General features: G+C 39.4%; 1 protein-coding gene across 2 annotated transcripts; it reads right to left on the bottom strand.

Moving 5' to 3' along the window:
- Window positions 1-1,377: 1,377 nt before the first annotated feature.
- LOC115773872 (E3 ubiquitin-protein ligase RNF19B) lies at window positions 1,378-26,579 on the bottom strand. 2 transcript variants are annotated; one of them, XM_030720793.1, is made up of 10 exons: window positions 26,394-26,579; window positions 16,433-16,983; window positions 15,449-15,933; window positions 12,760-12,965; window positions 11,743-11,890; window positions 8,917-9,079; window positions 8,405-8,519; window positions 4,699-4,830; window positions 4,288-4,537; window positions 1,378-3,072 (listed from the first exon to the last, which is right to left on the bottom strand). In XM_030720793.1, exons 2-10 carry the CDS (start codon window positions 16,583-16,585, stop codon window positions 2,790-2,792), a joined length of 1,935 nt encoding a protein of 644 aa, XP_030576653.1. In that variant the 5' UTR covers window positions 16,586-16,983; window positions 26,394-26,579; the 3' UTR covers window positions 1,378-2,789. The 2 variants fall into 2 exon arrangements, with proteins under 2 accessions (XP_030576653.1, XP_030576652.1); XM_030720792.1 differs by having other exon boundaries at window positions 4,288-4,558; window positions 26,394-26,575.
- Window positions 26,580-27,127: the final 548 nt, after the last annotated feature.

Raw genomic sequence — 27,127 nt, 5'->3', positions numbered from 1 at the left:
AGCATTGTTTCCAAGTTTGTTTTTTAATTAAATAATATTAAATGTTTAACTCTTTACCATGTATAATATTTTAACCTTGACCACAGACAACATGACCCTGTCGTTTTGTTTAAGGGTGGAGTTAAAATCACATTCTATTGCTGACCATTTTCTCCCATAATTTTTATGTTTTGTTTTCTTTTATACATGTAAATGTATGTTTTGTGCTAATACATAAATAACGAAAATAAATGAGTTACAAAACTAGGCAAAAGTCAAAATGAATGTAATCTTTTTTGCATTTTGGCGCCATCTTTTGATTATAACTTGAAACTGCAATTATATTGCAATAACTGCTGTGGCACAGCCTCACTCACTAATATTTGATAAATAAAATAAGTATAAATTAAGTTTGAAGTGGGTGGCAAGAACATATTCTTCAGTTTTAAGCGATCCCAGGACAAAAGGATTTAACATCACTGGGCTAAGATCTATTGGTGTACCTTTAAGATAATCAAATCCCTTTTGACAAGGTTTCTTTGTTCCACTCTCCCCATGTTTCTTACATTTCCAAGTGCCCAATAACTTTCATAATATTAACAAATATTTGTTTCATGTGTGGCTATGCAATAATAGGATCTAGCGTTGTGGTCAGAAGTTTACATACATTCATCATGGGCACGAATATCATGAGCTTTTAATGATTTCTTTTTCAGGGTGGAATGATTTTACTTTATTTGATTGATTTTATTTTGAATTTTCTCTAATACAACCTCATAGATCTCAAATATGTACATTCACCCTCACTAGTATTTGGTTGACCAGATGCTTTTGGCTGTCAGTAGCAAATATCTGGTTGGATATTTGAGCACTCTTCTGGGCAGAATTGGTATAGTTCATTTAAAGTGGTTGGTTCTCCTGGCACAAACCCAGCTTTTAAGCAGAGTCCAAAAATTTTCAATAGCATTGGGGGCGGGGGCGGGGGCTTTGGGAAGGTTCATTCCAGAAGAAGAAAACAGAAACTACCAGTTGTAGTCAATCATGATCACTAATGAGAAGTTAATAGGCTTTGGTCTTGCCAAGTTAAAAGATGTTGTAGAACCTCCAGCACCACTTATTAAAGATTTAAGTGAATGTAAATATATATATTTGAGCCTAGATGTGTACTTTTGACCCTGTGCAGCTTTGAGAAAATCCAACCTGTGCCCCTAGTTCTTGTTTATAAATCTCATTAAAGATGTATGGCGTGCCATCGCTCCACAACAGTTCAAAGAAATTATTAAAAGCTCCAAATTACCATGACATTCATGCCAATGATGAGCGGGTGTAAACTTCTTACCACAACTCTATATACTTCTACCAAAGAAAAATCACTTCTGAGACATAGAGAACATTGCGTTTGTTTTTGTCCTTCATGGTGAAATATTTATTTAAATTCTCTCCACAACCCAGCACAGGTTACCATGTTAAGTCTAAGATCATCTCACAAGTATTTCACACTCAGGAAGCTAAGCAGTGCATGTACTGTATAGTCATGTATTTCTCACAAATCATCTAGAACGGGGTTATTAAGGTTTAGCCTGCGGTGGCATGCTGTTGTTGTCATTTTGGTGCTCTGTGATCATTTGAGAGAGTCTTTAGTTTATATTTAATGCTCTCAGTAGCACACACTACTGCAACTACACTGACTGCTTTGCATGTGATCATATGAGTATGTGCCAATCTGCATGTGTTAATGTGTTGTTATTCTGGATGCAGCAAGTTGGAGAACCATGCAGCTTTTAAAATTCAAGAAAATGGTGTTGCTCCCACATTGCCCTGCATCAGAGTGAGCATTTATTTTTACAAACTAAAGAAATATCTCCCTCTTCTGTTTAAAAAAGAAATAGCCTCTTGAAGGCTGAACACTGCACTAAAGCAGTAGAAAAAGAAACAAACAAACAAACAACCAAAAAAAACAAACAATCCTGCCTCCATCTGTTTGCATGGAAGACTGGATCTCTGATAAGTAGTAATTCTTGGTATTTAGAAGCCCTCAAGTCACTGGCACACTGTCACAGAGCACCTGTGAATCCAATAAAGAACAGCAGTTACAGGCTTTAAAAGTTTCAAATTTAATCTTGCACTGGACTTCTTTGACAAAAGAGTGATCAGACAGTCCAGCATGCATCATCTGTTTAAAATTGCCCGATTCATAAGTCAACACTGCATCATAAAATACTTGAAATACCCATTTAGACTTAAAAAAAAGAATTCATCCTGTTTTGCAGCATGTCTTGGGAACATTTTTACATCAAGTCACCAACAAGCTATTTGTTAGTCTTAGTCTCCCCATAACACAATTCATGCTTCTGGCGCTCTCTCAATTTGTAAAAGGTGAGGAAGGCAAGATTGCTAAAAGAGAACAGCCAGATAAGGGGAGGACTGCATGAAACAGACTTAAACGAGAGGGAGAGAAAGGTAGTTTCTTTTAGAAAGAACAAGAGAGAAAAAAAAACAGACTGGATTAGACGGCTAACATGCTCTCCTGTCTGCTTTGCAGTATATAGCCCTCCATTTTTTTTAAAATCATAGTCTCATGCTTTTTGTCTCATACACACACTCACACACACTCTCATCTTTATTTCTAAACCCGCATCTTCCTCAGAGGGTGCAGCTACAAGGCATCTGGTTGGAGGGCCCATCTTGGAAGCAGAAGGTGGCCTTAGCCAACTAGTCTCAGGTCAATCCAATGTCAGGTCATGGATTAGTTTATAGCCATAAAACCTGACTAAATCTTCAACCTAGTACAACACCTGCATTGAAGAACCTCATACACCGTCTGTTTCAAAGACTGGGAAAACTGTCTCTTCATCTTCTCCTGCTTCTCCTCCTGGTTTCTCTTGTGCCTCCTGCTCCTCTCTTTCTCCTCCTCCTGCCTCTCGTCTCTCTTCTTGCTCTGAGGCACACAGGTAGTCTTGGGACTGGGACTGCGACTGTCCCAGTGACTCCGCTGACAAGCTGCGGCTAGACAGGATGCTACTTAGGCTGGACTGGCGGGCGCCCCTGGGATGGGTCTCAATTTCAACACGAACTTCAATATTTGTTCTTTCCCTGTGGCCAGAATGAAGAAGCACAGTGGAGTCATTGTGTGGCATTGCGCAAAAATGTTGCCATGCATCAGACATTCAGACTGGTCCAAAAATCATTATTAAATTAACATCACTGAGTCAGTCTGGGAGCTTTACAAGAAACAGAAGCCATCGAAATTAAATCCAGGTGCTGAGGAACTTGTACTGTTTTAAAGGCAATTACTAATATACCAAATACTGTGGTGGTTGGCTTTGTCTGTTTGGTCACAGCACCTTCCATGAAATTTAAGGTGTAAGTCCTGACCTCTAATAGCAATATGGAACTGCTGTTCTTTGTGACTTTTGAAAAACACACTTTAACCAGCAATTTCTAACTATCCCACTGACCAACAAGTGGTGGGAATGCACCAAGAAATGCAGCAATGCCCCAGTTTTTTGCTGCAGAAGAAGACTACTTGCCAATAAGCATAGATAGATGCTTTTCTTTTTTTTTTTATTTTGTGCATGCTCATCTCCTCTCTACTCCATCCTCCTGCCTCTGACTTGAAAATGAATCTAAGTGCAGCATGTTGAAGGAAGTCTCACTACCTAAAAATCTGTCTCAAAGAGAGAGGAGATAAGGAGAGAGGGTGAATGGGCGTATTCCTTGTGGAAGTCAGAATATACAGACCATGGCGAGATATATATATATATATATATATATATATATATATATATATATATATATATATATATATATATAGTAAGGGCTAGCAGTCAATCATTTTTCAAGTTTAAATCAAAGATGCCATGAAAACCTTTATGCTCATCTGACAGAGATCATAAAATACAGCGGCTGGGTATAACAAAGCAGATGACGCTGCAGTGCCGCAGTGACAGAAATGGCAGCGCCGTAGCAAGGATGTCTCATTTTATTAAATGTCGGTTTCCTTGACATCTTGACCCTTCAATTTGCATCTCAGGTGGGAGGGGCTTCAACCCAAACATTTTCTTGAGTAACACTGAATAAAAATATAAATTTTGTTTGCTTACAAGAAATCACAGGATATCTTTATTGGATAAATTACAACAGGGTATTCTATATTAGACTATATTATGAATTAGTCATTGCAAAAAGAAGACATGAAGATTAAGTATAGGTATTACAAAGGGAGAAACATTAAATATTTGCTTGAAAATATTCAATTAAATTCGTGTGTAAAAAGGCATTTGAGGAAATTCTAAAGGCAACATTTACCTTAAAGGAATCATTTGCATCTCATCGGTCTTGCTATCAGGCACAATAACCACCTTGCAGTCAGACTGGCTGTCCTGCTGGGTGTATCCGTGGCGATCTGAGGCTTCGTCCAATCCCGCATATCTATCTGGCTCCGGGGGTGTGGTACTCGTACTTGGGAGTTCGCCTACTTCCTGTACACTGACTTGGACTTCCTGGACGCTGGTGTTGTTGAGTGCTGGGTTGTTCTGACCCGTCCAATGATCACTGACTACATGAGAAAATAGAAGATCTATAAGAGAAGTTGAAACTGTATCAGATGAGGCCAAAATTTGGAGCACAAATCACAACTGACTACTCATGTATGCCTTCTTATGGCCAGACAATATCCCTAACCTAAAACTATCAATTGATTCAATTACTGATACTCACAGCTGGCTAAGTCTTCCAGCTGGATTTTGTGTGTTTCAGGGGGCTCACTCTGCGGTCGACACCAACCGTTCCTACAGAGTGACATGGGGACGACCCCATAGACATAAGTCAGCATTAGCGGTACACCCACACCTGAAAGAAAACGGCAAAAAGATAAAGACCTTGTTCGTAACATATTTTCCATAGTGAAGACATGGTTGAAGTGCGGACTTTCAACTTTAATTCAAGTGGTTTAACAAGAGTATTGAACTGTGTAGGAATTAAAGTCATTTCTGTACAAAGTGCCTCATTTTCAGCGACCAAAATTAGTAGGCTCACAAAACACCACCTCCCTATCATGCACTACTGTACCTCTGGGTAGGCACTCCATACCTGATAAATCCACATCTCTTTCATATTCCACATGCTGCACAGTATTCCCACAGACTACCAACATGCAATTTTGTGCTTATGGATGTTCTGTTTTGCGACATGTTAAACTGGTGGCGTGCCCCTTTAGAGACTTCAATTGTGTTTTCTTTTTTTTTCTTAATTATTAGTACAACACCACAAAACAAACACAAGGGGGAGCCCCTCCTGCTTCACGCTGGACTGGGCACATTCAAGTTGCAAGTAGGCATTGATTTATTAAGCTTATTAAGCATTTTAAACGTAAGTAAGCGGAAGAAATTAGGCATATAGAGTGGATTACTAATTCCCCAAGAAATTATATATTCATTATGTCCTTTCTTTAAGTGAGGAGCAAGGTAATGGTCTCCTTCCAAGCTTCCAGGCATTCGGATTTTCCTTTCGCCATCTATTTTACGTGCTGCTTTTAAGAAATTCTATATTAGTAATAAAAATGTTATCCATCTTTCCTAGTTCATCCTTTTGATGACAATCATTCTTTACATCCACGTTAATCATTCTTCATCCACATGACAGGAGGTGAATAATTTGAAAGAATGTTATAAATATGAATTATTCATGGTGAGAGGTGAAAAGACATTTGCACAGTGGACACCTAAACACAGACTGTTATTTGTCCTCTTGATTATAGTTTCAGCCAACTTAGGTTGTGAATATACTGATGAACATAGATGTTTGCTTACAAGCACTAAATAAATGTACAGTCCATACCCTGGCAGGATGCAATAACACAGTTTTCACAAAATAAATCATTATTCACGCTTATGGATTGCCTTATCATAATAACAAAACAAAATGAGAGCGAAACAGGCCAGAGCTGCACTGGGAAAGTCAAATTTTATTTAACAAGCTCTACTTCTTTTGATTGCCCCTCATAACCTTCACAAAGTGCTTTGAATGAACCCCAAACTTGATGACCAGCAGCCTCCCTACACTGTGCAATTATGCAACCTGTGATTGAGATAGGAGTTTGAGAACACAAAGAAGAGTGCCAACCACACAAAGGGACATCATTAACACAGCGGGAACACTGGGACGCTATTGACTCAGCAAGAGGGTGAAACCAGGGCAAGAGGATGAGCCTGCCAGCCAAACAGATCACACAGGGAGAGGAGTGAAAGCGAAAGACAGTGTGTGTCTGTGTCCAAAAGAGAGCAACAAAAAAAGACAGAGTGCTTTGACTCAAATATGAGAAGCCAAACAACAATTGGAGGGCAGTGAGAGCACAAAACAGAAGAGGTTTTACAAAACGTATGGCAGACAGAAAATGAAGCAAAAGTGGCAAATGAACCTGCGCAGAGACCAGTATGCAAGCGCAGAGGTATATGCAGGGGTAAGAGGTAAGGGGACAAGTACAATGCGGCTAAATGTGTCATTGAGTTTGTGTGTGCCAAGGGATGACCAAACAGAGAGGGGTACAGTTATGGTTGTGACACTGCAGGGGAAAGATAAGATGCTACTGAAGTCTGAAGAATTTCTGTCATTGCTCGAAATGTTACCTAAAGTAGCATGAGTCATCAAAATGCTACTTTGCACTGTGTGTGTGTGTGTGTGTGTGTGTGTGTGTGTGTGTGTGTGTGTGTGTGTGTGTGTGTGTGTGTGTGTGTGTGTGTGTGTGTGTGTTAATGAAATAAAATGGTGTGTTTGCATACAAAAGCCCGCCTTGTGGATGTTTGTATGGCTGGTACTAAACCCTCTGCAGATCATGATTGGCTGCATGTTCAGATCTGGAGAATTTATGGAAGAAAGTTTGGGAAATATTCTTCACTGTCTTGCTGAGTTACATAAGAAAAAAAAGAAGCCTTTTTCATGTCTGTGTAGTACTGCATAGAGGTAACAAAATCCACCTACACCTCATTAATTAAAAGTCACAGATGAGCTTTGAAAACAAAACAAGATTGTGTTTCTTTGTTTTTTTGCAGAGTGGGACGTGTCATTTTTTTTGTACACGGTAAAAAGAAATATAACATGCTAATCAGTATGTTTTAGAGCCACTGGTGGGCCAGACATGTTTGTGTGAGCTAACATACTGGGCAGACTGGTATCAGTTTTCTTCATCAAACTCTCAGGGTGAAAGCAACAGTCATGTAAAAAGGTTTTAACAACTAAGCATCCTCAAGGCTTCCATGTGAATTAAGAGGGAAAGTGGCAGTTAGCAAGACCTACAGTCTACAGGCCTCAGTTAAATGTATGTTACATGGCAGCATGGATTAGGTTTGTAAAGCTGCATCTGAACAAACTGCAAAGGCTTATGGAACAATGTCTTTTAGACAGATGAGACCAAAGTGGAGATGTTTGGCCATAATGCAGAGCAGTACAGCATATCACCACAAACATCTCATACTATCTGTCAAGCATGGTGGTGGAGGGGTGATGATTTGGGCTTGTTTTATAGCCACAGGACCAGGACACCTTGCAGTCATTGAGCCGACCATGAACACCTCTGTATAGCAAAATATTCTAGGACCAAATGTGAGGCCATCTGTCTGACAGCTAAAGCTGGGCTGAAACTGGGTTACACAGCAGAACAGTGATCCCAAGCACAGCAGCAAATCTACAACAGAATGGCTAAAAAGAAAAAATCTAAGTATTGTCAAAGTCCAGACCTCAACATAACTGAAAGGCTGTGGCAGGACCCTAAGAAAGCTGCGCATAAACAAGTGTCATCAAACTACAATAAACTGAAGCAACACTGTAAAGAAGAGTGGACCAAAAACCCTCCATAATGATGTGAGAGACTGATAAAGTCATACTGAAAGTGAATACTTCAAGTTACTGCTGCTAAAGATGGCTTCACGAGCTGCTGAATCATAGGGTGTGCTTAGTTTTTAACAAGACAGCACAGAGTCCTGCAAAAATGTTTTTTCACATGACAGAATGTGTTTTACAAAATGTCCAGTTCTTCCTTTCATTTTAGGTTTTAAATCGCGTGGACTGCATGTTAAAAGATGAAGGGTTTCTCTCTTACAGTTCCTGCTCTTATCATGGAGGGGATTATTCCAGACAGTCCAGAATTTGCTGTGTGCTGCTCAAACCCACATGGATCATCGTAATCTTTAACGGCTTTTAAAAAAATGACTTTTTGAACATTGTCTTAGAGAGCCCCTGATAAAACTACATCTTATTATTCCCAAAGAAAGAGATGTCAAATTACCACATTTAGCATCTCAGAGCTCCTTAGGAGATAAAATTACTGCAATTTTATCTCCTTTTATAAAAATTCCAGGTTTACTAAAACCTTTGAATGTTCTTTCTGATGCACCAGACAAACTATTTAATATTACTATTAATTCCTTACCCACAGTGACGGCTGCTATAACCGGTGACACAAACACTGACATCATCACCCCACTTGCCACAGTCAAGTAGTGCTTACTTCCTGAGATATTGTTTTTCTTACAACGACCATGGACCTGAAAGGTAACAAAAAGAGCACAAATCACATAACCAAAAGTGTCCCTTGTTTTCATTCTCCATCTCTGCGACAGCTTATTCATGGCCACTATTACATACACTCCAGCATGCCTGTGAAGTCATGACATAAGATGTATCATGCCTCTGACTAAAACAAAACTATTCATATCTAAGTGGATTTTAGCTGCAGCTTAGTTTCCCTAAGATGTGTTCTTAGTTTCTAATGTAAGGTAAGCTTTGATCTACCAGTTACATGCAAGTAATAAGGTAATAGAAAGCAGACATCTACATGTCATTCAAAAGCTAATCCCAGATACTGAAAAGAGCCTATAATAATACATTACATATAAAGTACAAAATTAACAAGTTACATGATGTGACACAGGATTTACTGACCTTGCGGCCCATGTAGATTGGTATGCCCACAATAATGACTGGGATGGCGATGCCTGCTATAAGGGAGATGACCACAGGTGCTCCAAGCAACATGCCCACCTGCCACAGTACCTTGCGGGTTTGAGACCATGGCTTCTTCCCCCAGAATGTACATCCTGAGGGACTGAGAGACATGGCAGACACATTAGGGGAGATCAGCTACTGTAAAACAACACATACAGGTCTGTTAACCACGGTAGCAACATGGCTTAATGGATGTCAGTGTCAGTCAGTTGTGCGATTGATACTTTGGCCCAGAATGAAATACAGTACATAAACTAACAGATGACTTGCCATTAAATTTGATACAGACATTCCTCAGAGGATGAATCCCTCTGAATTTGGCAATCTCTTACAGCAGAGATGTCAAACTCATTTTACATTGTGGGCCACATACAGCACACTCTGATCTTAAGTGGGCCGAACCAGTGAAAGTCCCCTTTCTGTCAGCGTAACAAAGTTTAACTACACATTTAATCCCTGAGCTATCTCAATATAAGAAAAAGAAGTGCAATTTCAACAGTACGTCCCAGTTTTTCTATATGATAAAAAAATGAAATAAACCTGTCAGCACAACTCTGTGGGAGACAGAAATAAATGTGTAAAATTACAGAAAAAGCTCTGGTAGCTCATTCCTCAGACTGTCCTGTAATTAGAAGACAGGATTTTTCTGTTAATTCACAGAAAATGTCCTTTCTTTTCTTTTCTTTATAAATACTTTTTTTATTGTGTACCCATTGTAAAAACCAGAAATTTCTGTGGTAGATAGTGAAAAAACATGTTTAATTTAATTATTAATCTATTATGTAATGATGTTGTTATAGCATAAATGGCCACGGGGGAGGTCTTTATCAGTAGAAAAAGCTGTAAAACTTCTGAAAATACAGTTAAAAGTCCAAAATTTATACCCTCCTTCACATTTTCCAAAACTGTCCAGTGGGCCACATTGGAGTCTTTGCTGGACCGATTTTGTCCTTATGTTTGACACCCCTGCCTTACAATAACGATTCCTATCAAAATCAGTGGTGCTTCAAATAAACACATAATCATTTGCTATGCTCAACAAAGCATCATCATGTACAGTAGGTCTGACATAAACATAAACCTCTTTTTAATGTTCTTTTTAAGAAACAAGTAAAATAGAAGAGTACTGACAGCATGACAACATTAGCGCACTGTGTCATTTTTTTTCATGAATGATTTAATCTGCATTTATTATTTTGGTTCCGCTTTCATTCCCCAAATTGCCATAATTTGCTACTTATAATTTACTTACTACTCACATACTCATTTATCATATTTACTCATTTCCGATAGAGAAATGGGAAATCCAAGTTGTCTGGATTTGTTTATGAGCAATCACTGCTCTCCTACTTAAAATATGACTGGATGAAAAATAAATCTTGCCTTCAGTGTTACCTTATCTGCCACCAGCCTTTGGTGTTGTGGTGTAATTCTAACAAGAAGAACAATACAACTGACGAATCCTGTCTGATCTTAATCAAGTAGCAAAATAACTTGTATAAAGAACACAAATAGCACCGGAGGGCTCTGTTTTTCTCAAAGCATGCGTTTGGGCTACTTTGGGGTTCTAAAAGCCTAAACGGGAGAAATTTTAGTAAGAAATTATGACTCTGTTATTCTAAACTGGCTGTGAGATGCTAAAAGCTTTGTCATTCTGTACAACATCCACTGTAATTTGTGACATGAAAGCCAGAAAAGGGTGAGGGCAGAGGAGAGAACAAAGGAAGTGGGAAAAGGAGGACAGTGTCGGAAGCCACTGCAGCTCATAAAAAAGGGTAAACAAAAATCCTCAGTTTCAGCTGAAACGCGCAGCCAACAGAACCAGAGGCCAAAAAAATACTTTAATTAAAATTTTATATAGCACCTGCACATTTCATATTAAATAATCGACTGCGGTGTGTTAATTTTTTCAACATCTGAGTTACAGTATAAGCTGATTATCAATCTCGATTTCAGTTCATGACATGGTAACACCAAAGTTTAAAAGTCTTCCTGAGGAAAATTAATCCTGTATGTGGCTACACTGTGACAAAGTCTGTTTTTTTTTTTAAATAATTTCCCACATCATACTAGTTTTCAACCATATGCCTGACAGTCTGATTATAATGCTTTTGTAGTTTTTAACTGCATCAGAGTATGAATAGATGGGAAGGGATATTTGTTAAAAATAATCAACAGATTAAAACAGATTAAAATATATATTTTTAAATGTAACTAATCAACTTTTAGCTGCCACTGCAAGATGGGCATGGACCAGCTGAGGAAAAGTACTTGAAAAACTCAGTCTTCACTTGACTTCCATATTCTGCTGCATAGTAGACAAAACATTTGAGGAGAGTAACTGATGTCAAACCAGCAGTGACTCCCTTCCAGGAACGTGAAAACAAGTGAAAGTTCATATAAACCATTTTAAATTATTAAATATGCACATGCCTCACTATCTCTGACTAGGTACGGCATTGTAGATGCATTAGTAGTTGTGACGCTACTGTGACTAGCTTTGTTTTGTTTACTGTCTTTGGGATGAGCTTTTACCATTGATGATACGAACATCACAGGAATGCAGCGCGTTCTCACACCTAAGAAATTCAAACCAGGTAATTTTCAGCATTTTTCCCAATAAAAACTCAAAAATTCTATCATCTTCATGCTTTTTGGAATGTTAACTTTTACCACATGTTCTTAGGGTATACAGTTTTAGTATCTTTAGAGTAAGCATTAAATAGGACATCTGGCTGTTTGTTTTATTGTTCTGTGTGCTACCTGAGGTAGTGCACGTCAGTAATCTCCTGCATACACAGCCAGCAGAACTGACAGGCACACACAGTGCAGTTCATACGGTTACAGCTGCCATCATTGGTCTTCATGATGTAGGCACCACAGCGAGGGCATGCTTTGATTTCCTCTGCATCTGTAATGGAGGAAATACTGTACTTAAGCTACTACACGTAACATGCAATACTGTCATCTTAAAGGAATCAGTTCATTTTTGGAGACATGTTCCGTTTTGTTGAGTCATGTGCAAATTTCCACATGACTCTGTGGACTCCTGTGAAAACTAGTAGCATCCAGGTACTGCTAATCAAATGCACTTAATTAATTAAACATCTGTAAGTGTGACCTCTTCTATAAAGAGCAGATGTTCAGATAGGCTGAAAAGCACGCAACTCAAGCAAGGAATCCAAGCACAGCAGCAAATCTACAGCAGAAGGGCTGGAAAAGAAAAGAATCAAGGTGTTGCAATGGCCCAATCAGGTCAAATCCACACCTGAACCTGAGTGAAATGCTGTGGCGGGACTTGAAGAGATCTGTGTATAAATGAATGTGCACAAATCTCATTGACTTGAAGCAACATTGTAAAGAAAAGTGGGTCAAAATTCCTCCACAATGATGTGAGAGACTGATACAGGCACAAAGGAAACTATTACTTCAAGTTATTGTAGCTAAAGTTGCTTCTACAAGCTACTGAATCATGGGATGTACTTAGTTTTTCATAGGACTGCGTAGAGTCCTGTGAAAAATTTCTTTTCCACATGTCACATGACATTCCAGCGGGAATACATGACAACACTTTATCGTCAAAATAGTTGAGAATGTTACAAAGGTAGCCGGTGTGGCCTTCAGCCTGTTTGATTCATCTATCTTTATTACAAACCTTAAAACCCACATAGGCCTAGAAGTACTAGTGGCAAAGCCCGGTAGTCTTTCAAGTGCTTGTTTACAGCAAAGGGGCCCACAGATCACTCAAAGTTTCGCTTAATCACGTGGCTGCTGCCTTACCTCCTCCAGGTTCTTCATTGAAGACGTACAGCGTGGAGGCATCATTGCTGCCTGAGGTGTGGCGGGCTCGCTGACGCCGGGCCTGGTCACACGTCTGGTTGGGGTGCCACAGCTGCCGACAGTGGTAGCAGAACTCTGTGTCGCATCCCTCACGGCCACAGCTCAGCTTGGGACACTCTGCACAGCCATAAGCTATTACTGCATAGCTGAGGAAAGAGAGAAACTACAGATGAAAATGACAGAACAGCGATAATTCATACGTTAACTAAGAGAGGTTTAAATCCAGGTTCAGCAGGTAAATAATGCCCTCCCTGCTCACTCCACCTTTGTGCTATTACATGCTGAGTTTACAAGTGCTGACACTCACAGTTGCTGCACTTTTATTTAAAAATCACACATAAGGTTGGTTGATGGGAGTTCTTATTTAAAGCTGTTTTGCTGTCCTGGCAGGTCAAGCGCACTGAAGAGGCCATTGTTGATTTTGCTGACAAACGCACAGTGTATGTTGATTGTGTGGCTCCGGGACACGCAGCTCAAATAAACGACCAATCTGGGGGACCTTTTTCCAGAAACGCATCCTCTGACAGGCAATATGTATATGATGAAACCAAGAAGCTTATTGAGCTACATACCCAAAGACTTTATATCAACATCTAAATAATACCTGAGGTAATCTGGTTATGTGTTTGTGTGCTTGTTGTGTTTCTCAACAAATCTTCATTTGACTTAAAAGTTGTGGTGGTCTTTCTTGTCTTTTGGGTTAAAATTACCTCCTGTGTTGCTAGGAAACTGCAGATTATGTTAGAGTTCAGGCTCTTATGCTTGATTTTTGACCTCACATATGTTATCATGTGAGGGGAACCAAACTCTGCTGTGAGAAACTGAGCCTGTACCAGGCTTTATCACTGGCTTTTTTGTGGCTTTCTGTTTGTCAGACAGGTGGGTGAATCAAACAGGCTGAAGGTTACACACACTAGAAGATAATTACAGCGTTACCTTGATTCCACTGTGGTGTCAGACCAGATTTGAAGTGACTTTGATTCTCAAGTCAAACATGTTTGGCTGGAGAACAAAGCTGCTGTTCATGCATAAAATATTTCTAGATAGCAGTGAGCGCCTTATACCCATGAAACAAGCAATAACTGGATGATCTTGTACAACTTTCTACACTTTGTTATGCAAAGAAGTTAGAAAGAAACAGCTGCAAAGCCACTGGCCACTTTAAGTATTCAGATTCATCAAATTTTAACTGCAGAACTTTAATGTGTTGCCTACACACATGTGACCAAAGTTTTTTCTTTTGTTTTTAATCGAGATATCTAAAAAAATTAATAATAATTCCGCCACAAGCCATTAACACGGGCACCGAGAGACTTCCACATCAAAATAAATTCTACTTACATTAAACATGCAGATAAAACATAACCAGTTGCACACATAGACACAAGTCTGTATTAGACACTCACACAAAACACACATTTATCACACTTTCCCTGAGCCAACATAATCCCCTGCTAAGTTTTTATCACTAAGACCTCAGGGAATCTCTGCATGTTGGGAACATGGGAATGCACCAATCATAACTGTGAATAACCAGTTTAAATAATTAATCATAACTTCAAAGCCTCTTTTGTACGAGGACTGTTATTAATTTCAAAATGCCATTATCTACACTTGTAAACAGTTCTTTTAAATCAAACTCAAAACACGCTGAATTTGTTGCAGACACTTTAAAAACAGGATCTCCTGTTTCTCTGTGTTATATTTAATTCACTACTGTGTATTGATTTTTGCTCCCCTCATTCATCATGACTGAGCAGTAAGCACTGACAGACTTCCACTGAGTCCTGAACTCTGGTGCATACGTGCTTTTGACCACAAAATATCCACTGAACACACTGCGCACACGCACACACAAAAAAAGTGGACATGCACCCTGACTTCCCGTCAGCACACCTATCCAGTTACCCATGCATGAACATTAAATTGATACAGATCAGTGTCAGCGCAAGTTATTCTGAGGGAGCAGGACTAACAGTACAATGGCCCCAGCTGATGTCCCAGGTACATGACCAATAATGTTTTAAACTGATTAAAGGTGGATGTTTCTTATATCTTACTATGGGACATCTTTTAGGTGTTACTGTGTGAGGCCCTTTAGGATGCCTCAAAGAGTTAATGTTACCGATATGTAGAGGACTTGTTCCTTTTTTCAAAGTCTGTTCTGTTCCGGGATCTGCAAAGTATATAAAATGCAGCAAACTTGGTGAACCACAGAAAAAGCTTTCAAATGCTGCCAATTAGCTTTTAAAATCTAAGTGAGTTATTCTGACACATGCATCAGTCTCGTGTTTTTTACATAATACAGCCAGTAGTGGGATGACATGGATTTGACAAAGGCTGCCACATTGTTGTGCTGGATTAGGGCTCTAACTATTCTTTTTTGGTTTGTTTTGTTCTGTTTTTTTCTTTTTGGAAGTAATTACACTACAGTGGATTGCTACTGTGTGAATCATGTCAATAAGCAAAGTCATTTCCCAAAATATTACACTCCCCTTTAACTATATCTTCTCTTTGCAAGTTATAAGCTAAAAAATGAATTTGAAGTAGTTTAATACAGTATGCTTGAAACTATTCAAGAAAAAAACACCTGAAACAGTACGGTGGTAGGTATAAGCTCAGTTCTCACCTGCAGTCAGGCGCAGGGCACCAGCGCGTATCTGGATCGGATGCCAGAAAACGCCTCAATTGGTACTCCTCAAACCTGTCCAGCAATGCTCGGTCATCCAGAATGGCACGAACATCCAGAGGCGCCAGCGTTTCAGGGCACTGCGGGCACGCGATGCCGACCCGACTCTCTGATATCTCAATACGCAGGTACTGGCGTAGGCAGTCAGAGCATGCCCTGTGAGAACAGGAGGTGAGTCGTGGAAAGTGGCAACGCGGTTGACTGAGCAGGCACAGTGGGCATTCTTCTAGGTGCTCGTCCAATAGCTGGTCCTGGCTGGAGGAGGAGAGGGACAGGACACCAGTGGAGCCCCTGCTGACTCCACCCACAAATTCAACTGTGGCAGTGCTGTTCTCGCCCACCTCAGCCGCTGCTGGCGGACCTCCTCCTTCTCCTTTTTCTGCTCCAGAAACTCTTGATTCTCCAGCCTCTTCTGCTGTGAGGTCCTAAGAACAGTTACAGAACATTGCTGGTTTACCAAATCCAAGCACATTATGCTTGTGAGAATGAAGGGTTCTTATTGTTTGTAGTATTAGAAAGTGTGTACATAGCTGGAATGTTGTATTTCATTTGGTTTCTTGGCAACATTGTTTGTACAAATGACCAACTAATTATACAAACACACTAATGGATTTGTTCAGTAGCTGCATGGGGAGAGGACAAAGCAAGCAAACGGGCATGGATCTAAAGTTAATGATCAACAGCTTCATGGTTTTCCTTACGCAACTATCTGTGAGACATTTTCATCTTCTGACTGACAGAAGGATAATGATGACCTATGAGCAACAAATTTCAAATTGGAATACATAAGTGTCAAATTAAAATATTTTTCAGTTGAATACTTTATCAAAACTTGAATGAATCCAAATAAAGGAATACAGTCACAGAAACTGTCATTCCTTATTTGCTTATGCTCACACCAAGTAGACAAAGCATCAGTCTTACCTGCTCTGGATGCTCGCTTGGAGTCAGGGTAATGGCCACCTCCTCTTTGGGACAGGCTTCCACAGGCCTCTCCGCCTTTGGCTCTGATTTGGGCTTTCGGCTGAAAAAATTCAGGAAGCTCAAGGGCCCAGTCTGCTGCTTGGGCCTCTTCATGGTCTAGAACTAGAGCAGGAGCAGCAGCTGAGGAGAGCAGACCAACGACCATGGGCGGGATCCAAAAGCAATGTTAGAGTGCGCGTGTGTTCGTGTGCGTGTGCAGGTGGGCGAGCACAGTGCGCTCTCACGGCTCGGAGTCTTGGAGCTGGACGGCTGCTCTGTTGTATGAGGGAGGGTGAGTGGGTGAGATGGAGAGAGAGACGACGGGGAGGAGGTAATCCCTGCCTGAGGGGAACATCACTGATTTGGAGTCTTTCCGAGGCCTGATCATGTGGTTTACTTTGTCTCTCTTCAGTCTTCCTCCTCCACCCACACTGAAGTCTGAATTAATCCTGAACTGGGCGACTGTGGTTCGTCATTTTAGGCTTTTTCTCCACTGTTAGCAGTACTCCAACCTGGAAACAAAAGCATGCAATGACTAAACCACACAGCAAGAACCAGAGATTTTTGAATGTGCATTTTGGTTCATTGGACATCAACTTTCAGTAAAATCGCATTATAATGTCAAATGGCATTTATTTCAAGAAAAATGTTATTAAATTAAGCACATCTAGTCATAGCTTTTGAGGATTTTTTTTTTTTTTACAAAAAGAAAGAGTTTTGTCCAAGATAAGGCATTACAATACATTAACTGCACTGTACCTCAATTTAATTACCATATTTTATGTAAAAGTCAGCACAGATTTGCCCAAGTAGCAACCTGTGGTATCTCAAATGACTACATGACTCTGTCTCCTAAAGTCAATCCCCCATGTTGTAATTCCAATTTTACAGTAGAAATCAGCATGTTTGTGGCCTGGTAGAGACAAATGGTTTTAGTTTCTATGGTTATTTTCCCCTTTATTATAGTCGCTTACAGTACATGAACAGGCCATTAAATACTTTTATGACTATCTTTCTGACAGCAGTCTCCAAATTTTTCAGGTCAAGTCTCCTTGCCATTTGTACAGACATTCCACAGGATACCATAGCTGGATCTCTTTTATTCACCCTGTACACAAACAATATCATCTCCAGTACCCAAAATTTTAATATACATTTTTATGCAGATGACACTAGTTTATATGCCACTAACTTTTCCTTGATCTGGCTATTGCAAAACTAGTTTGCATTTCAAAATTATCTCATCAAACATAAGCTTTTTGTTTCATTCTGATAAACAAAGTGCACGCTATACAACTTACACTTATAAGTATCGAGCCTACAGTCCATATTCAAACCCTCTATGCTCATATAATTGAAACTGTTGCTTGTTATAAATACTTGAGGCACTGGCCAGATGCTAGACTCACTTTTAAGCCCCAGGAAAATTCAAGACAAATTCTGTTTCTCATTAACACATGGTATAATTTTGTCTGAGCTTGATTATGATTACGGTGATATTGTTTAAATGCATGCTTCTTCATTCACCTCAAAGCCTCTTGATTCTGTGTATCACAGCGCATTGTAATTTATCACTGGCATTTCCTCAGAAGAGAGGGACATTGTAATAATTATTTACAAGTCTGTACTGCATAGACTGCAAGTAACTGCTCTTTGATAAAATGTAAGCACAGCACAGGTCAAAGGGCATTTTAGCATTAGCTGTGCCTCTTATTCACACTGAACTTGGAAACATTGCTGCTAATAAATGGAATGAGTTGCAAAAAAGTTGCCACATTCTGTGATTTTATTGGAACATTTTAAAATATATCTGCAACTGTCCATGTGCATGCTTTTCTTAATTTCTGAATACCTCTATGTTTCTTTTCTACACAGGTCTCTCTTGAAAAAGAGATGTTTATCTCTATGAGACATCCTGTTTAAATTATTAATAACATATCCTAACATATCAGTTAAAACTGTAATAAGGCCTAAAGTTATATATTAAGAGGGCCATAGATGTGCTAAGTGACAGGTGGATGCAAAAACAGTCTTCTAGACAAACTGCATATTTCTGGTATTTTATTTTTGTGATATTTTGTACAATTTTGTAGGTATCTGTGTCAGCAAGACACCTCAAAACAGTGTATTGGTGCCCCTTCCTAACCAAGTTTGCTAGTGCTCCACCCTAGTCCAAACCTCATGTAAATATGGTTACTTCTGGCTACGTACAGTGTATTCTTTCTTCATAAACAGGTGGAGGGCTGAGCAGGCCTGATACTGAATGTCATTTACTTTAAACCAAATCAAACACAATACAGGGATCTGATTTTAAAAACTGGCCATCAGTAGTGTTGCAGAAACAGCTATTTCAAACATAAGGTTGTCCATTTTACTCCTGAATCTCTATTTGAGCTCAAATTCAAAGTGCAAAGACATGGAAGGGTGTTGTCTGCACCATGGCCTATTCATCATATAGCCTCAGACATCAGCAATAAGGTCACAGCTATGAGACACACAGAGCAGATAGATGAGAAAGTTGTGACTGGTCTGACAAAAAGGACTGGGGGAGATAGGAGGGTGAAGCAGAAGAGAGGCAGTGACAGACACCACAAACAACTCATTCTGCATCCATTAGGCAGCAGCAAGCTTTCATAATCAGGCCCAGAGAGCAAAGGAAGCATGAGGTGATTCATGAAACCCCAGACCAATTAAAATAGCTGTCTCCATGCAACTACGTCAAATCGGACCATGGAATATGTGGTGAAATGTGATATGATTATAGATCATCTATTTCGAGCTCTCCAGTATTCTTTAGTTATGGAAAAAAGGAAAATCTATGAGGTTTCTATCTATCTATCTATCTATCTGGGGTAATTCTTTAAACACAGATGCACAAAGGATCTGGATTTATGATACACTGCAATATCTAAACTGCTCTCTCACAGAGTTAGAAGTATATCTATATGTCACCTGTTTTTAAATTGATATGAACAGCAGACCCTTATTAGATCATTACTTATTAAACTAAGAATAAAAAACCAATATTTTTACTCTTTGAAGGTTATCTCCATGCACTGACAATTCATATTGATATTTTAGATATTTATACCCACAGTGTACCCATCTTACAGTGGCTGTTTCCAGCAGGGAAATATACCATGTCACAAAGCTCAAATTATCTCAAACTGTTTTTTTGAACATGACAGTGAGTTCACTGTCGTCAGATACACTTTACAGTCACCAGATCTCAATCAAACAAAGCACCTTCGGGATGTGGTGGAAAGGGAGATGCACATTATGGATGTGCAGCAGACAAATCTGCAGCAACTGTGTGACGGTATCATGTTACTATGGCCCAAAATCTCAGAGGAATGTTTGCAGCACCTTGTTGAATCTAAACTGTTACACGTGACCTCAGGGTGTTGGTCCAGCCATTGTCTTATTGTTTTACTGGCACCCTCATTAACCTGCTCTCTCACTTCTCTTGTTTGTCCTCAGTGCTGATTGGTTGCTGATGGATTGTAGCAGCATATTAACCCAGCGAAGGCCCTTCTCTCCTCCTACTAGATCTCCCTCCACATCATCTTTCTGTTGCTCATATAGCTTTGGTTATTGTGTTTGAGAGGGAGTTACCGGCACGACTGTTTTCAGTTTTGGTTTTCATTAGTTTAGTTTGTCTGAACTAGTTTAGGGGAGAAGCCTGAATCTGACGGCCCTTTTTGTGGTTGGTTCACGGCCTCCTTTTTTTTTTTTGTTGTTTTAGTTCCCATCTCTTTCATTTCTGTTTGTCTTTTTTGAGTAACCACATTTTCATTAAAAGCTTGTTGAGTGGCAACTGCATTGTGGCATTTCATATGTTGGGTTCCTCCGAGCCGTTAATTTAGGGACCATAACATAAACTATGAAGAATTAAGGCAGTTCTGAAAGCAAAAGGGGGTCCAGCCTGGTACTAGGAAGGTGTACCAAACAAAGTGGCCAGTGTGTGTAGAAGATAACTGTTGGAACTCCTCTTCCAAAAAGCTAGTGAAATAAAAATTAAATGGTTAGAGTTGTTTGTGAACACACTCAAATATTTGACACCATAACAGCTAGTGCCCATTTGAAAAAAAGTGATGCAAATGTGTATGGTACCTGAATCTCTCTCAAAAATCTTTTTTTTAATCATTTGGACAAGCTTTAGATCAAGGACCAGGGTGTTGGTTGTGTTTCCAATTAACTACACTTTCTTCAAAATCCACCAGTTTAAAGAGCTAAGTGGTATAAAGTATTTACGTTCACATCAGTTAACTCTCTGATATTGCATCTAAAAACTGGCTTGGATTTCATATGGAAGCATTTGCCTGCTTAAAAAAAAAACAGTGCAGTGAAGGCACCATCTTTTAATGAAAAATAAAACGGCAACCAACTCATCTCTTCTATATCCAGATCCTTGTAACTCTCTTCTATCCCAATATAGCATCCCAATTGTGCATCCACTTGAATTTCCCCATCATCCGTATTCTGTGGGGACTGACCTTCACCGAAGCACCAACCTCTGTGATGAACACACCACTGAGCTGCTCTTTATTTATAGAAATAATTCCCACAGATGAAAACATCAAAAGTGCACAAACAGAACACATTAAAAGAGCTGCATGCATATATGCTCACATACATATAATTATAATGTGCACACTCAAACACACGCAGGCTAACTGATTTGAATAGAACTGAGTGTTTTTCAATTTTAAGCTCAGTGGGTTTCTGGCTCTACACTACAAGACAGATTACCAAGCAATTAGACAACACAACTCGCTGCCTAACGACTTAGATAAGTTGTCACTGTGAGGAAATGAAATAAAAAGGAAGCGATAAGCAGGCAGTGCCTTTGTAGAGACAGTTCATATGAGATCAGATTACACAGAATATTATAGCAACAAGAAATAAAACATCTTAAAACCTGATTGATTAGACTGTAGCCTAAAAGCATGCACAAATAAATAAAACAAAGGACTTTGCATGGAGTTACTGAATTCCACTTTCTGATGTTTTACTAGAACATGTATCTATTTCACTCTATAGAATTATAAAATGACTGCAATTCTCTGCTGAGTGTCTGTAAAGTTTGCTTGTTTGTGGCACCGAAGGACTAAATGTAATGCTGACTCAAGCTGCTGTCAGATCTGTCATGGATTTTAGGGACCCCAGCTTATTAGGATGAGGGTCATCCCAAGTTAGCACAACTAACAAGAATATTTTTGGACTAGTTGTAGCCAAATATCCAAGAAATGCAGTTTAAATCTTGTATGAGTCTCTCAGCATGCTGACCTGCATGCTGTTGGGTATCCTGGTGTTTGTTTTGGACTTTTTTTTTATCTCTCTGTTTCTCTTGCTTATGTTCTTTTAATTAAATTCCTGCTGCAGTCCAGCTCCCAAACTGTAGAGCATCCTTCAATTGTCATATATCGTGATCCGGAATCAGATCCCCCAACCATCAAAAATACATGAGTAATAAATAAATTGTTGCACACGTACATAATCTACAGACACACAAACATACATTCAGACACATAATTATGTATGCATACAACTTAATTATGTAGATACACAGACGATGCTATACGTTTTCTGTGCTCGGTGGCTGTGATACAGAATCAATGGACACTGCTGCTCAGTGTCAACTAATCTATCAAAATCAGGCCGATAAGGATGACAGTAATAACTTCATGAGCTTCATGATTAGTTTGTCACTGTAGCAACAACATATCAGGGAAATATGTATTATATGATATACTATTATATGATAATAGGGAAATTCCATTCAAAAAGATCTTCAAATTAAGAATCCAATTGGTTCCAAGTATATGAATCTGACTGTGATATTGCCACACACGACCTTATGTAACACGTGTAATATAAATATAATATAATCTACATAGCAAATCTGCATATGCTTTAAAGACATACAGTTAGTTAATGAGTTATTCATATTAAATATCCCAAATGGAATAATTAGGTAACAGAAATGGGTGATGCTGTTAAACAACTAATTGTTACCATAGTGAGATACAATGTTACTGGTGCTATTCACAAAACTCCAAAAACACTACAGTTGCAGTCTCTGACTACTGATAATAAACCCGAGTATTTGTTTGTTTGTGTGCTTTTTTGCCAAGCAGAGCATCTTCCCTAATAAATGAAGTAATGACTCCTCTCTACGCATATTGTGAGACCGTGAAGAGAAAGAAGAGTCCTGTTGTCGTCTCTCAGGAAACTCAGGGGAACATAGTTAACACACAGATGCTGCCCATAAAGAGATCTCCACAGCTTCTTTTCTCTTGAGTGTGTCTCTTTCTGTCTGTGTCTCTCTCTCTGTCTCTGGTCCGGGTATTAAAATGTTGTCTCTATTGCAGATATTATAGGAACAAAAGTCCACGTAAGGTTAGTCATTACGTTTTAAGGCAAATGTGTATTAAGGTTAGGGTTAGGCTTAGGTTTAGAGCACAAACATTAAAAAAGATGGGTGCAACTTCTGGGTCTGAAAAGTGAAGTTTGTGTATCTTTAACCTGCAATATTTTAATGTCCAACAGGGTGCAACTCCTCTAGCTATTCTCAAAAGCTGGTTTCAGATCATATTGAATCTTTTGGTCCATCTGACCTTCATCAAGTGTGTGGGCAACTCTTCTGCATTCCCTTGTACACACACAGGAATCAGCCAATCACTCCAACAACCAACCAGACGATTAATGAAATGAATCTGAAACACTATATGGACAAAAGTACTGGGCCACACCTCCTAATCTTTGAATTCAGGTGTTTCATTCAGTCTACTTACCACAAGTGTATAAAACCAGGCACCTAGCCATACAAACATTTGTGAAAGAATGGATCATCCTGAATGGGTTACTCACTGAATTTCAGAATGGTACTGTAAAAGGATGCAACAAGTCGGTTTGTAAAATTTCTTCCCTTCTTGATGTCTCATAATTAGCTGTAAATGGTATTATTGCAAAGTGACATATTTAGGAACCACAGCAAATCGAGTGCAGAGGTGCACAGTGCATAAAAAGTCAGTAACGCTCTGCTGACTCAATGACTGCAGCATTCCAAACCTCCTCTGGCATTAACATCAGCACAAAAACTGTGCACTGGGAGCTTCGTGGAATGGTTTCCACTGTTTTTTATATAGATGTAAAGTGTACTTTTGTCCATATAGCAGCATAGTTAACGGATAGAGTAAATATCACGAGAATTATTCAGAGTTTATACAATAACAACAAATTGCAGATCACATTTGGTAGTCAAAGTTAAAACAGAAAAAACACCCACAGGTTTAATCAGTGAATAATGACAGTAACTAATAAAAAATAGCATCCACTATGAATGAAATAAACAGATAACATGCTGAAATCTAATTGTAGGTACCTTTAAAGATTTGAGCTCTTCACACCACAAAGTATGAGCTAAACCAAAAAAAGTGAATCATAACCTGCTGTTATGTGTTTACCTAGTCCATCTGAGAGCTCAGGTGCCACATGTTCATAGCACAAACAGCTAGGCTTCTCTCAGAGCTCAGAGTAAAAACGAATCATAATGAACTGACTCCCATTGGAGTTAAACTATATATATATATATATGCAATTTTGAGAAGAAAACAATAACTCACTTTAGCTCTGAAAGAAAAAAATCTCTGTAGTAACTCTTTTCTGTTTTCCAGCTGGGAGTGAAAGTTTCTAAATAAGTAATGTGTTACAAACCACACTTTTCAAGCCATTTCTTCTTCTTGTCCATAAAAAGATAACATCATTTATGTATATTTGAGCTGGGAGCTTAAGATGTTTTAAACAAAATGTCACCTTCTAACCTGCTCAAACTCCTCACAACTTCCTTTTTAGCAAGCAAAGGAAGCAATACAGTGAAATGGCACTCCTTTCATGTCCTGTCAACACAAAACAAAAGCTTAAGACACTCGCCTCAGTCTTAATTCACAGCAGCAAACGCTCATTTTTTATTTATTTCAAACAGGCGTAAGAAAACTGATCCCTCGGGCAGCAGTATCAGTGGACATCGTTACATAACATACTAAGGCATGTGCAGGAGTCTTGTATTGTTACCCTGTGACATGATTCAGCATGCTGATTCACACCGCCTTTAATGTGACTAAAAGAGTGGCACACACCCGTGCAGTTCACCACAGAAAATATGCGCAAGCAAAGTTGGTAAGCTTTAAAAGAGCCATTTCACTGATGCATGCATAAAGGTCATCCTATTTGTCCTTTGTAGCTTTGGAGGAGCTTTACAAAGTTTTTTTTTTTTTTAAACTGTGATGATGTCAGAGTTACACTGGCTTTGCCTTTGAGATTTTTATCACACAGGCTGTGTTAGAAACTGGCAGTGAAGGTCACACAAACTGATGCTGTTAGTAGGGATGCAGACTGTCTAGGATCCAGTGTTTCTGAAAAAAAAAAATCAATATCTGCTGCTTCTCTCATATTCTTATGAGTTCCACAAATGTATTAAATCGCAATAAAATTATCTGATATGGTTTTAAATACTCAAAATTCTCTTCCTAACACTGCAGTTTTTGATGTTTCTCCCGAAGCTGCTTCATTAATATGTTGCAAACTAAAACAGGGTCACCTCAGAGGTATATAACGTACTATAAAAGACTATAAAACACTTCAAGGGAGTAATGACCTATTACTGTGACATTTGACCTTTTCAGATAGCTGCCTTTGGGTCAAAAGGATATCATCTTCAATCATACATTCACAGTGAGATTTGTATGGGAGACCATGAGTTAAATGTTTTTAAATCAAGCCTATTTCTTACAAGTGGGCAAAGGTAAACTTTTCTCTGAGTAAGTCATTCTTCTTAACTCTGACTTGATAAACAATTACCTATAGTTAAGAGTCTATAGTAGTTTATGGCACCTCTTGATGACAGATGGGATTATTACACAATCAGATTTCTGCCCCAAAGCGGCTTCCCATTCTTTGAAAAGGCAAACAGGGAAGAAACAGGGCACTTTTTCTGAATTCTGTCCTCTGCGTGAACCTTGCTGATACAGCCTTTATTATGATCTCGCTTTGGAGGCGTTTTCGATGATGTGGCACCTGTTAATAAGTTGTTACTATTTAAAAAAATAAATAAATAAAATAACAGAGCGGCCGTTTTCGGTCGGATGTTGAGTTCAGTGGAGGAAAGCGTGATGATACACCCTATTAAATATCCGTCCACTGGACAGAGGCCCGCATCGGCAATGCGGGTTTCAGAGCTATGAGAGTGACCTCAGCCTGCCCACACGCGCGCGCGCATAAGCGCTCAGCGGCATCCCTGACCAAAATATTGAGTTTCTGGACCATGTGGCGCTTAACAGGGATTGTTTGTGACCTCTGAAAGTCTACAGTCTGCTTGAAAGTATTGAATAACCGCAGCAAAAGGGATTTAGTTTGATAAGACATCATATTATTGTTGTAGAATTTCACAAAACTGTTATAGACCATGTCTACTGATACATATGTTTAAGCTCTACAGAGTTCAACTGTTATTACATTAAATTACCGAATAATATAAAGCATTGTTAAAGGAATAACCCATAGGCCTGCAGGGTATATGTACATATATACATATATATACTGGGAGTGGAGTTTGAAATTATATTAATTATAATGGGCTATCATTAAAAGGCAGCAGTGCGCAAATTCCACTTTTATTGGAGTTATTTATGCATACTGACACATTATATTAAACATTTAATGAGGATTTGTCCGGGGCATCAGTATGCTATTGCAGGGAGTGGCACGCCAGGCTACGTATTCGTATTTACCTCCACCTCCACATATCCTATACGGCCACGCGTGAAAAACAACAATAAAGCCGTCTGAATGCGCATCTGAAAGCGTGTCCAGGCGACAGATAAAACACACAATAATTTCTATTACGTAAAGGGTATCTTACCTCTCTGCACGGCGCCTTCTCCTTGCAGCGTAGAATCGACAACTGGCTCCTCCCCTTGAGGACCAAACAGTAGCACAGAAATCTGCCCCCCGTCTCCTCCTCTTCACTGTTGCACACAAACCGTGTCTGCCCGACAGCGCTGCAGAGAGGGGGTGGGTATGGTGGTCGACACCGGTCCGCTGGAGAGGCGAGCAGAGGAAAGGAGATCCGCAGTGAGGAGAGGCTTCCCTCTTGCAGCAGCTGCCTAATGGCTTTTCTGTGCGGCGGCCTGAGGGGACGCACACTGCAGAGACGCGAGCCAATGAGATGACGCAGAATCCCAGGATCTCCTATTCATAAATGCCCACTCCCATAAAAACACAGCCATTCTCACACGTTTCAAATATAGTGCCAAAGCTGCCTACACGCAGGACTCCTTTTTCTTTTTTACATTTTGTCCCAGTAAACCTGCCAGATAGGCTGTGTGGTTTTTGTCATTTCTATTGACATGTGACAGGTTGCTGTTGTATCCACTGAGTGATTGTTTCTATTTTTAACTGTCAGAGAACCCACACTATCCCTTTGTTCTCTGGGATTTCTTGCAGCCCACTCTGATTGGGGTTAGTAGACAAGAATTCTTAATCCAAGGTCATTATTTATGTTGATGGGGAAGTACTCATATGTACAAAGATATCCAGTGGAGTTTTACAGGCAGACCATTTCTGTATTTTTTCAGATAACCTAGATTTAAGCCC

This window comes from Archocentrus centrarchus, chromosome 24 (genome assembly GCF_007364275.1).
Source record: "Archocentrus centrarchus isolate MPI-CPG fArcCen1 chromosome 24, fArcCen1, whole genome shotgun sequence".
Classification (NCBI taxonomy): domain Eukaryota; kingdom Metazoa; phylum Chordata; class Actinopteri; order Cichliformes; family Cichlidae; genus Archocentrus; species Archocentrus centrarchus.
Note: the sequence above shows the minus strand (reverse complement) of the source record. Positions and strands in the feature narration are given on the sequence as shown.